This window comes from Astatotilapia calliptera, chromosome 14 (assembly GCF_964374335.1).
Source record: "Astatotilapia calliptera chromosome 14, fAstCal68.1, whole genome shotgun sequence".
NCBI classification, from domain to species: Eukaryota; Metazoa; Chordata; class Actinopteri; order Cichliformes; family Cichlidae; genus Astatotilapia; species Astatotilapia calliptera.
This window is the reverse complement of record NC_137435.1, coordinates 32,413,635-32,430,162: the sequence shown is the minus strand read 5'-3', so window position 1 is coordinate 32,430,162 and position 16,528 is coordinate 32,413,635. Positions and strand designations below refer to the sequence as shown.

General features: G+C 41.8%; 1 protein-coding gene across 3 annotated transcripts in view; it reads left to right on the top strand.

Annotated features, from left to right (window-relative positions):
- The window catches only part of numbl (NUMB like endocytic adaptor protein), a 71,289-nt gene extending 55,036 nt beyond the window's left edge, over nucleotides 1-16,253 (top strand). For all 3 annotated transcript variants that reach the window (XM_026191458.2, XM_080289288.1, XM_026191456.2), the window contains exons 3-9: nucleotides 1,664-1,738; nucleotides 3,030-3,104; nucleotides 6,919-7,059; nucleotides 9,143-9,350; nucleotides 9,459-9,728; nucleotides 14,137-14,316; nucleotides 14,408-16,253. In XM_026191458.2, coding sequence (XP_026047243.2) covers nucleotides 1,664-1,738; nucleotides 3,030-3,104; nucleotides 6,919-7,059; nucleotides 9,143-9,350; nucleotides 9,459-9,728; nucleotides 14,137-14,316; nucleotides 14,408-15,546 — 2,088 coding nt within the window. In that variant the 3' untranslated portion in view covers nucleotides 15,547-16,253. The remainder of the gene's footprint in view (nucleotides 1-1,663; nucleotides 1,739-3,029; nucleotides 3,105-6,918; nucleotides 7,060-9,142; nucleotides 9,351-9,458; nucleotides 9,729-14,136; nucleotides 14,317-14,407) is intronic.
- The last annotated feature ends 275 nt before the right edge of the window (nucleotides 16,254-16,528 follow it).

Genomic DNA, 16,528 nt, shown 5'->3' with positions numbered 1-16,528 from the left:
GTTTTGACTTCAATTTGTGTGTAATGGTCATCATTATTTTTATTTTTTCTCTAACAACACGTCTTATTTTAGTAATATATCCAGTTAGCAAGCTAGCAAAGTAAAATAACAGCTGCCAACTGTGATAGTGTGGCAGACCAAACTATGTTAGCTCAGCCATTGTGACATTAACAATATTAGCCTGTTTGACATTTTAAAAAGAGGGCAGACACCCCCTCTTTCACAGGTAACATTGACACTAATATAATTCCTGTTGTTTACTATCACAAAATAGTCAGAGTATTTGTTAAGGCAAGTCACAAAATCTAGCTCAGCTCATAGTAAATGGTACATGGGCTGGTTCCTATATTGCACTTTTCTACTCTACTGGAGCACTCAAAGTGCTTTATACAACATGTCTAATTCACCCACTTTATTTAATATATAAGTGCTTTATATTTAACAATCACACATTCATACTCTAGTGAATGCATCTGAGAGTAATTTTGAGGTTCAGCATTTTGCCCAAAGATACTTGGGGGGTTGGCGTAATAAGCAAATGCTTCAGCCAATACCTTTTGATTAGCCTTGTCTCATGCTTTCTTGCTTTGTGGTAGATCTTTGTTCTGTATTCATTGAGATATTTGAATGCTAATCAATAAAATCAAATCAAATCAATACTTTGACATGCAGACAGGGACCAAACCACCAACGTTCCAGTTAGTGGATGACCTGCTCTAATTCCTGATACCTGCCTAAACCATAGTCCTAATAACAATTGCTGATTTCAAGCCAGCCCACATCAGCTGATGCTTCAATTTATTGTTTGCTTTTGTCTTTTGGAAAGTCTCATAGAAGGCACTTCTTATAAGCTACTTTACATACATACCCTTGCTGCTTTCTCTGCAAGCCACTTTGCAACCTGCCTTCTTGGCATATTTTCTTTCAGTTCGTTCTTCTCATACCTTTTAAATAACTTAAATAGCTGCCAAAAACAACAAAAACTTAGTAGATGAAAATCAGTGCTATATATTTAAATGTAATGCAGAGTTGCCTACGTAACATCACAGTTGCTAATTATCCTTTTATGGACAAAGGTGAGTTGAAATTCAATGAGATCGAAGCAAAATAGTGATGGGGTGTGAGAGATGTTAAATAATCGATCCCACAAAACTTAATTTAAAACTTAATTTATCTCTGTGAAGTTCCTTTATTCAGCTCTCCCAAACCTGAGCTGTAACTAAGAACAAAAACCTTGGAAGTCCATCCTCCAACATCAGGAGTGGATATTAAAGTAAGCTCACAATCCGAGTATTAACTTTGTTTTAATATACAAATTGCACATTTGCAAATTTTTAATTTTTTTGTCTCAAGGGGACCTATATATTTCACTGGCTACGTGTTAGATATCGAATTGATTTTAAACTTGTAATTACTTTAGAAGCCATACGTTATCACATCACTCCTACCTACATTATAGATTTATTCTCGGCTTATGAGCCCAGCTGCTGCCTGTGTTTCTCAGATCAGACCTTCCTGATTGTTTCCAACTGTTTTTTTTTGCGTTCACACTATTCACTCCAGCTGAATGAGTTTCATTTGCAAGAAGTTTAAATGAAGAGCCCTGGTGTATCAAACGTTAAAAGGAAAAACCTAAAACCATCTGTTTTTGTTTCGTCTGCAGTACCTGGGGTTGGTGGAGGTGGACGAGTCGAGAGGGATGCACGTATGCGAGGAGGCAGTGAAGAAGCTAAAAGTTGTGAGTAACCCACACACACTTCTAACACACACTTTTTGCTGCATTACTAAAAGTACATTTTGTTGCAGGAAGCCAGTTACAAATATGCACCCAGAGGACTTCAGAAACTTTGCAGAAACTCATTACAGACTCGGTGGCGCAAAGCCAGTGCGCCAGTGTATTGACTGAAGAAATGCACAAATGCACGCACGTTCAATACTTGTTCTTCTTGTTGTTTTCTACTTTTTTACCCCGTTAATTGGTCTCTCTGGTGGGTCCTATTCCATATGTATCTGATGTCACCATAGAAAAGCAAGCAGAAAATGAAACTGGGGCGTACGCATGCTCGTGTAAACACATAGTTTGCCCCCCTGGGAAGCTGGATTCGGACAGGGAGCGTGTGAACAGAGTGACTCAGACTGGCCGGTGTCAGACAGCCACAGACACACACTTGAGGTTGTAGAAAGGACAGGCGTGTACAACACAGTTTTCATGTTATTTCTCTGCTACTGCTTTTCTTGACAAACTAATATCAAACTGCACTTTTCTTTAAAATCTAGAGTACCACATTTTCAGCTTGGAATCTGCATTTTCTATCTTATCCCCAGGGAGGCATGTAACTGTATAACTTTATATAACAATTTACAGAAAATCCCTAAAACTCTTCAATTTGTTATGCTCCATTCTCTATCAACACCAACATCTTTCTCTCTGCATTTGCTCAAGCTAAAATATTTCTCCCAGAGTTCCACTCTGGCTCCACCTCATCATTTAGCCTCTTCTTCCCTCCATCATTTGTCAGATTCTTCACCTTCATTCTTGCTCCCTCGTTCTTTTTGTCAGTGGGATTATGCAAAAATGGGGCTCCTTATCGCGTCGCTGTGGGTTTCAAAGCCATTTCCTGCAGAGCTCTGACTCTGTTTCCCTTACTCGCACACACAAACTCCGATGCGGATTCGTGTGCATGTGCACGCTCACAGATTCACACAGATTCACACACGAAGCCCTTGCTTTTTCAGTCTGTTTATTTTTAGCATGGCCCATGTTGAGCGTGTTATTAGCGCTGCCTGGTGCCCACCTCTGGCAAAATGATTCGTAGTGCCAGCTGGCACAGTTTTTAGCTGCTCCCGCCTCTCTTTTCTTAACCCTCCACTACCTCATTTATCCCAGGGATGTCATCATTTTACACAACAGCAGGCAAGAATAAAGGTGGCGTTACAGTCTCGCTCATAAGCTTCAAGTACAATTTAATACTGCTACTTGTCTATAAAGGTTTAAATGATTCAGTGCCCCATGTTCTTTGTCTTTCCAGAGCGGGAAAAAGACAGTAAAAGCAGTGTTGTGGGTTTCGGCTGATGGACTCAGGGTGGTAGATGACAAAACTAAGGTAAGAAACGCTTATCTATCATGTGTCTCCTTGTTTTGTCCTTCTTTCTATCTCTCTTTTTATCTATGTTATCACTCACCTGACAGCAAGGGCACGGTGCACAGTCGTGCCTTCTTGTTGTCATGTCTACAGTCTTGTCCACACTAGTATTTTATCTGAGTCTTCAGTCTCAGCCTCTCAAGACAGGCAGAGACACAAATAACAGAGTTAGCCTGTCAAAAAGAAGATATAAAGCCCACTAATGCGCTTATTTCCCTCTAATACTTCAATTTGAAACATTTTTTCTTCTTTTTGTTGCTCTCATATTTAGTAAAGGCATGCATATGCCATCCTCAGACCACCAACAAAACTCTCATTCTGTCCTAGTTTAGTGACCCTAACAGACGGGTCCACTGTGTATCCACTGTGTTGCTCCCAGGCTTTTTTGAGACTCTGTGTGTGTGTGTGTGTGTGTGTGTGTGTGTGTGTGTGTGTGTGTGTGTGTGGTATTTCAGAGCTGGCATATGTGACTCATGATTGCTTGCTAAAGGTGCTTAGTGGGGGAGGGAAACTCAAGTAAACACAGACGCACACATGCACTTGAGGAGTGTCTGGCGGCCAGGGAGGCCTCCTACAGTGAGTGCAGCTCGCTGTGGTTCTAGTGAAAGCAGAGCACAATAAAGAGCAGCAGAGACAGTGCAGAGAGTAAGCCTGATAGAGCAGCCTCTTTCTTGCTTTACTTTTTTTTTTTCTTTTAATGTGTTTAGAGGCCACACACGACCACACCTCTTCCAGTCTCTCAGTCCCACTCCTCGCCTTCTAACCTTCCTCCTTCCTATTGTCTATCTGTTCTATTGTTGTCTTTCTGTTCTTCAATTCAATCCATTTCATGTCAACTTTATTTACATAGCACCAAATTACAACAACAGTCACCTCAAAGTGATTTATATTGTAAGGTAAAGACCCTACGATAATAGAGAGATATAGGGAGACAGGATGAAAGCTACAGCAAGAGTTTAATAATAACTGCAGAGTGTAGTGTAATGATTAAATGCAGAGTGGTGTGTAAACATATAGAAAGTGAAGAAAGACACTCATTGCATCATGGGAAACCTCCAACAACCTATCTTTATTGCACCATAACTAAGGGAGGATTCAGGGTCACCTGATCCAGCCCTAACTATAAGCTTTATTAAAAAGGAAAGTTTTAAGCCTAATCTTTTAAAAGTAGAGAAGGTTTCTGTCTCCCAAATCCAAACTTGAAGCTCTTCATTGCAGTATTTTTAGCCGGAACAAATATGATATAACACAGCAGAAAAACCCTGGATGCTACCATCAGTAAATATTATCCTGTTTGCTGATAACCTCATAGTAGCTCTTTAACCTTCTAAGACCCGAACTCTTCCACGGCATGCATTTTTAATTTCTCTTTGACATTTGGGCTGATTGGGACCTGATGAATGTAAAAACAAAGAATTAGCAGATTTTTTTTTTTTTACCTAATTTTTGTTTCTAAGAAAAATGAGAGCCACATATGAGGATATTCGTCCTCATATCCACATATGAGGATATTCATTTAAAATTTCGATAGAAGAGTAGCAGTATAATGTCCTCGTAAGTGGATATCAGGCCTTTGTAGAGCAAAATCGAGTATTTTGGTCTAAATAACCCAAAATGTGATGTCCACATATGTGGACGCCAGGTCCTAGGAGGTTAAAGTAATAAAAAACTAATAGAAAAACTAAAATAAACCTATGTATTTGTGAACCATAATCACCATATTTGTTTAAAGATTTACATTGCTGTAACTTTTGGAACTGTAGCAACTGAATAGCTTAAAGCTGAGAGAAGCCAGAAGTGAGGTTTTGGTTTTGTATAAGATTTAATTGCTATAAGTCAGCGTGTTAGCCAGCTTTAACCTTGAAACTAAAAAACACCAATATCAGCAAAAGAGAAGAAAACGTTGGTTTTGGTGGAGTCACAAGAGGTTGTTTTCTTTTGGCTTGCACTTTTGTTTCTCTTCTACCACATTACCTAAACAACAGGTTAATTTAAAATATACCTGTGGAAAGAAAAAGCAGGCTCACTCGTCATTTATTAATAAACTCCTGAAACATACTGAACTTGCAAAAGCAAGTTCAGTATGTTTTATATTCAATAATTCATAAAATGGGTTTAAACTTACGTAGGAACATTAGGAATTCTAATTGTGCATATTAAGGTTGTCATTCAGCGCTCTACACAGGGTTTTAGCATCCTTTAGCTCAGTGTTTTTATTTTTCAGCCGGTAAAAATACTAAATTGATGGCGTCTTTTTGCTTTTATAGCAAGAAAAAGCTCTAATATTTTTAGCCAGCTGTACACGCCTTGGCCAACAACAAACAGTGTGCAGACACAGTTAACACACTGAAGCCTGTAAGAGTCAGATATTCCAGTCAGAAGATACTAGAGCCCCAAAAGAGAGAGAAAGGAGAATACTGAACTAACTGTGAGATGACCGAAACGTAATTGTCTGCAACATCTTCACAGGTTAATTACGTGTAAACTATTGATGATAATCATTAAAATAATTTAATACAAGTTTAACTTAATAACTTTTTGTTAGACAATCAGCTTTTATCACTTTCTTCCTGTTTTATTTCATTGCCTGTTCGTAATCCTTGCCATCAGCTAACCTCTGTGAATCAGCTAGTATGCTCTTATTAACAGCCCCACGAGCCTTTATCAGAACCTTTCCCACAGTCTATCAGTATACAGTGGGCTTGTGCATATGTGCGACGTGCATGACCTTCATGATAAATCACCAGCAGAAAGAAAGAGTCAAGTCTTATTCCATTCAGCAGAGTGACTCCTCCGCATAGATGACACAGCCAGAGTCACTGCCGAGCTTTATTCTTCCTTTCACTGATAGAAGGCCGTGGTCTGAGTTACCCACCCCCGCTCACCTCATTACAAATATTCCTCACAAGAGCACAGAGAATTATAAATCCCTAGAAAACACATCAGTACATAAATACAGTATTATGTGTGCGTATTAACACAGAGGAAGTCATTATACCAGTGATGAAGAAACAGACATGTCGGTCTCTGCTCAGCCTTTCACCTCAGTACCAGCATCCCCCTCCATTCACTAATTGGCCCACACTGAATAGGCTGTTATTCTTCTACTTTTTTCTCATCACATCCCTCTTTCCTTTCTTCCCTTTTCCCATCCTCATCCTCCCTCGTCTTCTCCCCTCGTCCGCCCGTCTCTTTGTTCTCTGTGACACAGCAAGGCAGGAAGGGAGTGTGTGGATGAGTGTGTGTGAATCCTCTTTCTGCCTTTTCTTCTTGCTCACGCCTCTTGTTTTTCTTCTTCTTTCTGTTTTTGGTGAGTCAAAGAGGTAAGCTGAAGGCCCCCTTTATGTACACAGAGAAAGACAGTGGCCCCATCTTAGTCTCTTCTATAGTGACTATACATGCTGAAGCCAGCTGAATAACCCTTTTATTGAAGGAAGGGCAAGTTGTGGAAACATTGCAGAGATTAAAAGAGGCTTCGGTGTCATTAGTCTGTAGTCTCTGTCTTTGCTGTCATCAGTGGATGTGTAAATAGGTTTATGGGGGGTTGATGGGGTTAAATGAGGTTAAAAGCAGTGTGTCAAGTATTGGATCGGTCTGTGAGCTAGTGCTCCCAGTATTAAAGTGATATTTCCTGTTTTTCTTCAATTAAGCTGCAGTTAGTTTGAGACCCTTCTACCTGCTGGAACAATTCAATTGGCTTTAGTGTAATACGAGCACAGTCAAATGCAATAATCTCCTCTTACTCTGTCTAATTTCCTTTGCCTGCCCCTCTCAGGACCTCATCGTGGACCAGACCATAGAGAAGGTTTCATTCTGCGCTCCGGACCGTAACTATGACAAGGCCTTCTCCTACATCTGCAGAGATGGGACTACAAGACGATGGATGTGCCACTGCTTCATGGCTCTGAAAGACTCGGTGAGTAGACACTTCCAGATACCCTTTAGGATTTATACGGAAAAATGTCTGTGTTGCTCTAGCTTTTATATATATCAGTGCAAACAATTCTTTCATTTGTGCCCCCCCCTCCTAAAAAAAATAGATCTTGAGGTTTACTTTCAGTATTTTAAAGGGGCTTAAAAACAGGAAGAGATTAGCAGTGGCAACAAGGGACCATAATAATTCAGCAACTTGTATCAACAACAGGTAGTAACGGGCACAGTGCAAGTTTAGTTTTTCAATATAATTTTGATCTCTGCTGTCTAAAAATGCCAGATATTTTCCACTTATGTGAAATAGTGTTTGGTAAAGTTTGGTTTAAACAAAAATAAGACTCATCTATATCATAAAGCCATTTACGCACTCTGGATTTTGTCAAGAGAATCGGGTCTGGACATACACAACTGGATAACTCCACTGCTGAATTAGGTAAAGGTGCCATCTGTATGTATATTGTATGGATATTTGTTAGGAAGCATGTATCCCCCATCAGGTAATGTCTATAGATGGCTACATGAGTGCTTTGGATGTTTCCATTTTCTTATGTAGACATACAGCATTAAGTCACACAAGATACTTGGATCCCAGTTCTAAATTTAATTTATTTACGTTGTTAAAATGTCTGGAGGGGGTTTTTCGTAGCTCTTTTTTTTAAAATAACAAATCACCGAATAAAAATAAACAGACATTTTACTGAAAATACATCTTCAGTTGTTTTTCATATATTAACACGCATTGCAATCTGTCTGTTAGATTTGTATTGTTTATTGTCATTTATGCTTAGAAATATTTAACCATATATGCTTAGAGGTGTGTAATCGATTGTGTAGTGATAGGATGTGTGATCCTTATTAGTCTGCAAAGACTTTGTGTGCATTCCAGAATGTTCTGGCATTCACACCAACATCCTGGGAGCATGGGAGAGGTTGTACCTTCTCTTATTGTTTTATGGTAGGATAAACAAAGCTATATCTGTTTTAGTCTAAGTGCCTTTTGTTTAGATGAACTGCTGGACTTCCAGATCAGCAGGTTTAGGGAAGTCATTTATGGGGCCACACTCTGACCCCACACACACACACACACATACTTACACAACGCACAAGCAAGGTACTCTTTGTTTGTATGTAGACGTCATATGTTAATGAACCTATGTATATTCATGTACCTCAATAAAAGAGCAGTGTTACGGGGGAGTAGATGAGAGCAACTGGGGTCGAGCGAAGGAAAGGCGTTTGTCCAGTTCTCTCCCGTGCACGAGAAACATAAAGAACTTTGCCTACTTGTGTCTTGCTTTGCTGTGTAATTAAATTATCTTGAACGTTCCAGCGAATAGGTTTAAGCTACAAACCTATCACTGTCAAAAAGGTAAACATAAACACAACCCACTCTGTGACAGGTGTCTCAAAATACAGCTGTAGCCAATTAAATGATTGTTTATGAATTTTCTCTACCTGTCGCTAAAATAGTGTCACTGGAATGACCTTGGGATAAGCCGACTGAAATTTAAAGACATCTGCGATAGAACGAGTGCTGGCATAGTATAATGTGGTTCTAAACCCCACAGTGGTTTCATCAAGTTAGACGGCGAGTTGGATTATTAATGTGGATGGAAGAGGACGCAGCACAGACCTGGGGGATTAGGAGAAGGGATTAGATAGGAGCCAGTGGAGTTATCTGCCCATTTGTGTCTCTCTCCATTTCCACCATACAATATCCATAACTGTGTGCTCATCTTAAACTGGACTCTCTGTTCTGTAATTGCCGTGGCTGTCTTTGTATAAGAAAGAAGCTAAGACAAGCAGCCAGTGTACCAGGGATGGAAAATATTAATGGCTCAGTGTAAAATGCCCTCTGAAATGATTTGCTTTCAGAGGGATAACTTACTTTGACTTTTACTGATATAAAAGTTTCTTTGCAATCCTAAAGAAACTCTATTATGCACAAATACAGAAAAAGGCATTTCAAAATATATATGATAAATCATGATGTTTTGGGACAAGGGAAAGTGTGCAAATGTGTTTTAATGCTGTTTTTCCCCCCTCTCTATTTGTTTTTGCATCAGGGGGAGAGACTGAGCCATGCAGTGGGTTGTGCCTTTGCTGCTTGCCTGGAGAGGAAGCAGCGCAGAGAGAAGGAGTGTGGTGTGACGGCTTCGTTTGATGCTAGTCGCACCTCGTTTGTGCGAGAGGGCTCCTTCCGCGCCAATTCCTCCTGCAGCCAGCAGGGCAGCAGTAGTGAGCGAGAGGACAAGCTGCAAGAGAAAAGGAAAGGTAGAAGTTTTTTTTCTTTTTTAGCTGCATAGGCAACAATAGCACCATGATATTTACATAAAAACTGTCCTGAACAGCAGTAATTATCGTAATCCCTTCTTCTTCCAGACCAGCCCTCTATCATGCCGGCCCTTCCACCTGGCACCGCCTCCCCACCCGAGGGTGCGGCCTCCCCTATGGAGCGACCAGAACCAGGCGGGCCTCATGCCATCCCCCGCCGCCACGCGCCCATTGAACAGCTGGTGCGTCAAGGCTCATTCCGAGGATTTCCGGCCCTCAGTCAGAAGAATTCTCCCTTCAAGAGGCAGCTGTCACTCCGTCTCAATGATCTGCCATCCACACTACAACGCAAGACAGATTTCGAGACCAAGAACCCTGGTGAGTGGAAACGTTTTTGATGTTATACTGACAAATGTTGACATCTGCTGACCTCCTGACCCCAGTCCTGTTTTGATAGAGGCTGAAGTTCACAACATTGGAATGTGGGGTAGGGCGACAAAAACTACAGCGCTGTTCCTTCGAAGCATGAGTTTATATCTGTGCCCAATTCACACTTTCGTCATAATAATAAATTTGGTTTTAGTGACTGAATAATAAAGACTATGAGAAGGTAGCACGTGTTTTGATAGGTTAGTAGGTTTAGAAATGTCTAAATGTGTGTTGGATGTGTAATTTGGTAATCAAAATGATTGTTCCGCAGTCACACAAACTATATTTTTCATGCTGACATATCATTAATTTAGATGACATTCAGTGATGGCCATCATTTACAGGGCTCTAGACTAACTTTTTGCCATGGTTGCACTGGTGCGCCTAAAAATAAAATTTAGGCGCACCAGCACAAAATTTAGGCGTACAAGCACAAAAGTTAGGCGTACCCAAATTTTTAAACTGCATTACTTAACACCGCAGTTTTACATGTTCACGTTTTTTTTGATTTGTAAATGATTAACTAACAACCTTTCAAAATGATTAACTTGACACCCCCTTTGCTGCCCAAATTAACAGCAGCTCCATCAGCCCCCATAGCAATGATTTTATCCAACCAGTTACTGCACTGGTCCCCAAGAGCAGCAAATGCTTTCTTTGAGGCAGCATAAATTCCTAAACAAATTAAAAAAAAATACCATTTACTTATCAGATCAAGAGTTTACAATGCAGTCTTTTTCAGTTTGAGTTTCTATATTCATGTATTATTGCTATGTTTAATTTTCAATGATAAGAACATGCTAGATATGGTTAATTCAGTAACACGACATAATATTATTAATCATATACATAGGCTACGTGACATGACATGGCTTACCTTGGGCATGGGCATGCTGGACCTCAATGTGTCCAATCAGTATATTCGCTGGTCTTCCTTTTTGCAAGATACGAGCGTACACAATGACACATTCTTTTGTGGCGATGTCTGTGTCTCCATCGATCAGGAAGGCCATGTATGTACTGTTCGCAATTTCCACTGACGTCTTTTTTTTCAGTGTGTCAGCGATTACGCCTATAAACTGGGCGCACGCAACATCATTGCTGTATGTGGGGTTTATGTCCAAGCCATTTTTCCTGTGAAGAGTTATTTCTGACTTGAACTTAGTAAACGGAACTTCTTCTTTTGCAATATTGTAGGCGATGTTAAACTTAATGATCATCTCGGCCTCCTCCGATGACCTGTTTACTCCTGCCTGCCGCTGAAAGGCAGTGGGGAGCGGGGACATTTTGGCAGAGCATTTATCGCGGCATATAATGTGTCTTCTTGATGCTGTATGCTTTTTCAGCGTTTCAATTCGAAACGTATTAGCACCAGTGACAAATGCTGTGTTGCCGGCCATGGTCTTTCCACACTCGCGACAATAAATGCAGTGCATCATATTGTCAGCTTGGCTGTATCTTAGCCAGGGAAACTGGTCAAGCCACTCGATTCGAAATCTATACATTTTCTCACTTTTACTTTCAGTGGACTCCGGCTGGGAGTCGATCGTATGTGGCTCATTTTCTGATGCCGTCTCCGGACCAGTGTTTGACAAAAACGGAGAGGTTGATGGCTCCGTGTCAGAGCGCTGGCTCAGAATTTTGGACTGATCAGGCCTTAACTTAACGAAAAAGTTATCAATTGTTCTTTTCATATTTTCTCAATACCAACTTCATACACTTCTGACCTGGGCTACTCACCCTTCTCTATCTGCCCGCACTTTCAAACGTAAACACAAGTAGGTCTGCAGGAATATCTGGACCACGGCCAATCACAGAGGTCCCCGCCTCTGAGTATCTCTGATTGGTTTAGAACACGACATGGGCATAATGTGTGCCTGTTGTTGAACACACGGAGACTTTCAGGGTTGCTGAAACTTTTTTTTCCGAGAAAATACTTGGTTGCACCGGTGCGACCAAGTATTTTTTATTAGTCGCACCATGGAGAAATTTGGTCGCATTTGCGACCAAATTGGTCGCACTCTAGAGCCCTGATTTATCTGTTGCTTTGTCTCCTATTAGCTGAGCAGCATGTTAAGCACCACCTTTTTAATTGTTAGACTGACTGCACCATTACTGAAAGTGCACCAATTATAGTAACAAAGGTGTCTAATTTAGAGCTTTTGTGTGAAAGGGGAAGATCCAAAAGTACACTAATGTTTTAGGATACATAGAAAGTTAACTATTTAAGCTATTCTCTGTATGATGTGGAATAACCATGAATTCGTTTCACCATTAGTTTTCTTTAAATCAGTATTAAAGCTACTAATATACTTACTAATGGATCAGTAGCAGGATGGAGGTTTCACAGGCAGTTAAGGATACAACATTGAAAAAAATAATGGCAACAAAATAAATATTTTGTAGTGGTAATAGACAATAAACTATGTTTATAGCAGAAGGATTTATGATATTAACATGTAGATGCTAAAGACTAATATTAGGCTAACTTCATTCACACTTCATTTTTCTGGAGATGATTTAACCACACTTAATTTACACATGGCATCAAAATACCTCTCAGATACTCACAGGAAAATCAGGCGGGATGTCACTCTTCAAGAAGGAATGGTATCTTTTTTTTTTAAAGGTACTGCAAACCCCACATTTCCAAGTAATTATTTGTTATTCCAAAGAAGTCAAAGAACATGACTACTGCCTCTACAAACTATCTGCACACGGGGCTGTATTCCACTTGCGTCATGGTTGTTTGTTGGAGGGTTATTACATTTTCCATTTGGCTTGAGCGTGACATCACTGACCCCTGACTGTACACGTCTGAGTAATCATATTACAGAATAAATCATCCGCAGATCTTAGGTGAATTTACATTCATGTTTTCGTGGTGGAGCAGGTGTAATCCTGCTTTTTTCATTTTAATGCTTACCTTCCACTGAATACTTGACAAGGAAAAAAAGAAGCAGTTATGTGAAGTGCTGTTATTATTGCGATAAGTGACAACGCTGACAGCTGCTGCCTGTGCAACTTTGGGAGCGCTTGGCTTTTTTTAAGGGCAATTAAACATAACTGATTTAGCCCAGACAGGTTGCATAAAAAGAAATACACAGTCCCCCCACCCCCCACCCATTCTCTGTGGTGCCACAGGATCAGAGTGCTCAGTAGCAAGGCTGATTACAGTCATTAGAAGAGATGAGAGAGAGTTTTTGATATGACTGGAATACTAAACCACAACAGCCACTCTCATTCACTATATAGTCCATCCTTTTATTTCCATTTCCCATTCGCCAGTGACTGTTACCGTATCCAGGTTGGTGGATATGTTGTTGTTTGAAGCTTTAAAGCTTTTTGGAGGCGTGTCATGAAGTAAAAGTGGACCAGCTAAAAGGTCCTCAATTTCCCAAAGTGTCCTCATTTCAGTGGTCTTGGAGGCACAAACTAGTCCCCACATAGACATATAGACAGGTACACACACACACACGCAGATAAAACCTAAATGGTCTCAGCCAATTCGTCTGCCTGCCTTCTCCCTTGTGACTCCCTGTACAATGTGCGTATTGATTTATGCGGTCAATCAGCTGTCCTGTTTAGCCTTCAGCTACTATTCTACCAGCCCTTGAACCTGCCACTGCACTGAGGAAAACACAGAGAATAGGCACACATGTGAAGTGCTTAAAGTACCTCTGAACTCTGAGAGGCACTGACAAGAGCAGGGGGGGAAAGGGATCACAGGGCTGGTCTTTGTGGAACAAAGGACAGAGAAATCTTTGAAGGGAGACCTTACACATGCCTCCAGCGCCCTCTGCGCCCTCCAGTATAATTCAAGGCTTGTAGCCATACAATGCAGACAGTTAAGAGAGATATACATGTATTAGAAGAATGGATTTGAATGGCACACCAGTGCGATTTGCTACACAATGGGCCCATCTGTTGTAAACATGTATTTCTCTTTACTTGAATCCCACTCCTGTATTCTTGAATCTGTCTATGTATTCATATTATGAAAGTACAATGTGAAAGAACTCTAACAGGAAGGACGAGGAAAAAACACAAGCATCATTTCTCTGAGGTTGTGAGGGAGGCTCAGGAGACTATGAGGAAGGAATTTTATCTATTTATATCTGCAGTCAGTGGTTTAACCCATGGTTGATGTAAGAAACTTGTATTTTGTTGCTTTTTAGGTCAAACAGTGGCGAGCATCAAAGTATTTAAATGCTCTAGTTTTATGCTTTTGATGCTAACTAGGTCTGTTCAACAATTGTGTATTCCATCTCTTCTTTTCATGCTTTACTCTTTGTCTCATTTCTTTCTCTCTCTTTCCCCACCTCCCCCTCGTGTGTCCTTATCTTGCTAATACCAGAGATGGATATGGGATTGCCTGGTGAGGGAGACAGCAGTATAAATGCTCTGTGTAGCCAGATCAACACCTCGTTCACCAAACCATCAGACGAGCTCTTCTCCAACCCTTCCTTGTCTGCAAATGGCCCGCCAACCGGCACCGTGCCCCCTGTTCTGCCTCCTCCACCTGCGCCAATGCAAGGTAAGATGAGACTATAATAGATCAATATTAGTTTTGAATTATAACAAGTGGTGGGCAAGTTTAAGTAAAACTTTTACTCCATCACTTCTAGCCACCTCCTCATGGGTACAGGCGGAAGCTCCTCTCCACTCTCCTCCTCCGGTTTCTGTGGCGATGCAAATGCAAAGTGGCCACAAACGCACGCCATCTGAGGCTGAGAGATGGTTGGAGGAGGTCTCCAAGGCTGTGAAGGCCCAACAGACACCTCCTCCCGGCCCCGCCATCCCCACCATCCCCGGACCTCCCTCCATCTCCAGTCATCAGATGTCTAGTCAGGCAGCCATGTCAGCTGCCCCAGTGTCCACTGTGCCCATGTCCAAACCTCTTATTTCCGGCCCCTCTGCTCTTTCAGGTCAGGCTCCGATGCCCCTCCCACCAATGTCGATATCATCAGTTCCTCTAATACCTGGACCTCCAGTTTCAGGTCCCCCTATGTCTCTTCCGTCCATGTCCATACCCACCATGTCAGGGCCAAGCATGTCTGGAGCCCCCATGATCCAGCCCTCCCTCCCTGGACCTCCAGGCTCACTTCCAAGCTCCATGCAACCGTTCCCTTTGGCTTTTGATAACACTCCAGCCCCTGTGGGAATGTTTGCCAGTCAGCCTGTCCAACCTGCTTTTGTGCCCATGCAGACCTACATGCCAGGTCTAGCAAGCAGTATGACCTATCCCAATGCCAGTGTGCCTGTGGTAGGCATCACACCATCGCAAATGGTGGCCAACGTCTTCTGCACTGCCACAGGCTCGTCGGGCACAGGCAGCACTATGGGCTCGGCTGGAGGAGGAGGACCCAAGGTGGGGACGCTTGGAGCAGTCGGGCAAGCCCATTCCTATCCAGTCCCACCTAGTGCCGTTGGCCACTCTGCAGGTTTTTCAACACCTCCATTTTCATCCACTCCACCTTTATCAACAGCCATTAATGGCCTTGCACCGCACAGCAGCACCACAGTGGCCCTCCAAAATGGGACCTCCAGCACTAGTGGAAATTGTGGCACTAGTAGCAGCTGGCCGCCAGAGGGCAGCCAGCTAACAGCTCCGGTGGTTGATTCCCAAGAGGATGACCGTTTTGAGGCCAAGTGGGCAGCCTTGGAGACAAAACCAGCAGCTCAGCAGCCTGGGAACAAGGCATCAGCTGCGACAGCCAACCCATTTTCCAACAATCTGCAAAAGACTTTTGAGATTGAGCTCTAAGACAGACTTGGCCTCCCAAAGCTGTAGCACTCATCCTGGAGTTAAAGCCTCGGGACGCCAGGCACTAATTCCAGCATCTTTGCTTAGAATGGGATGGAGGTCCTTACATTTAGCCTAGGATCCAACCTGTGGCAGCCTAGCAACTTGCTGAATGCCCTCATAGGAGCCTACAATGATCTTGCTTTCTTCATGCTCCAATGAAACATAGAGTAACTTAGCAGCTTGCTGGACTGTAATCTGAGGATCAGGTCTCTAGCTCTCTAGACTTGATGGACTAAATCCTTTCACTCCACCTGCTACCTGCCTCTCCTCCATGCTTTCTCTTCTCACTTCTGGCTTTAATTTACCTGCTGGAAGTCCCCAGATGTACTGCACGTGCCCCCTCCAAGTACAGTGTTGAGGGGATGAAATGCAGTTTAGTACTTTTTTTCTTTGAAAAGGGGACTCCACTCAGATGCATTCCAATCCCATGTTTCTTGGCAATTTTACTTGATTTTGGTGGAGACTTTAGCAAATGTGGTTATGTGACAAGATACGTGGAGAAGCAGAGCAGTGACCTGTTGACCGATGAACAGACTGACGCTGATCTTAGCAAAGCACAGCAGAAGTTCAGACACCTGAAAGGACTAGTCAATGACGTGAGACTCAACCCTACGAATCCAAAAGGAGTTACTGACCAATAGTAGAGATTTATGGCCAAAAGTATTTTATTTATTGTATTTTATTTTTTATTTTAACAGGTTATATGTACTTAAAAATCTAAATCTCAAAGCAGTGTTTCAGGAGCATGTTGTTTTTTTATTTCTATCCCCTATATTTATTTTTGTTGAATCATAAAGAGTAGGTAAAACTACAGGTAGCAGGTTGTAAACAGTTGAAGGTAAGCACTGTGGGAAACTGAATCATGTAACAGGAACCAAATAACCAGGGCATACAGTAATGTGACATGTGAGACAAGTGTGTATATAGCGGCATGTTTCTT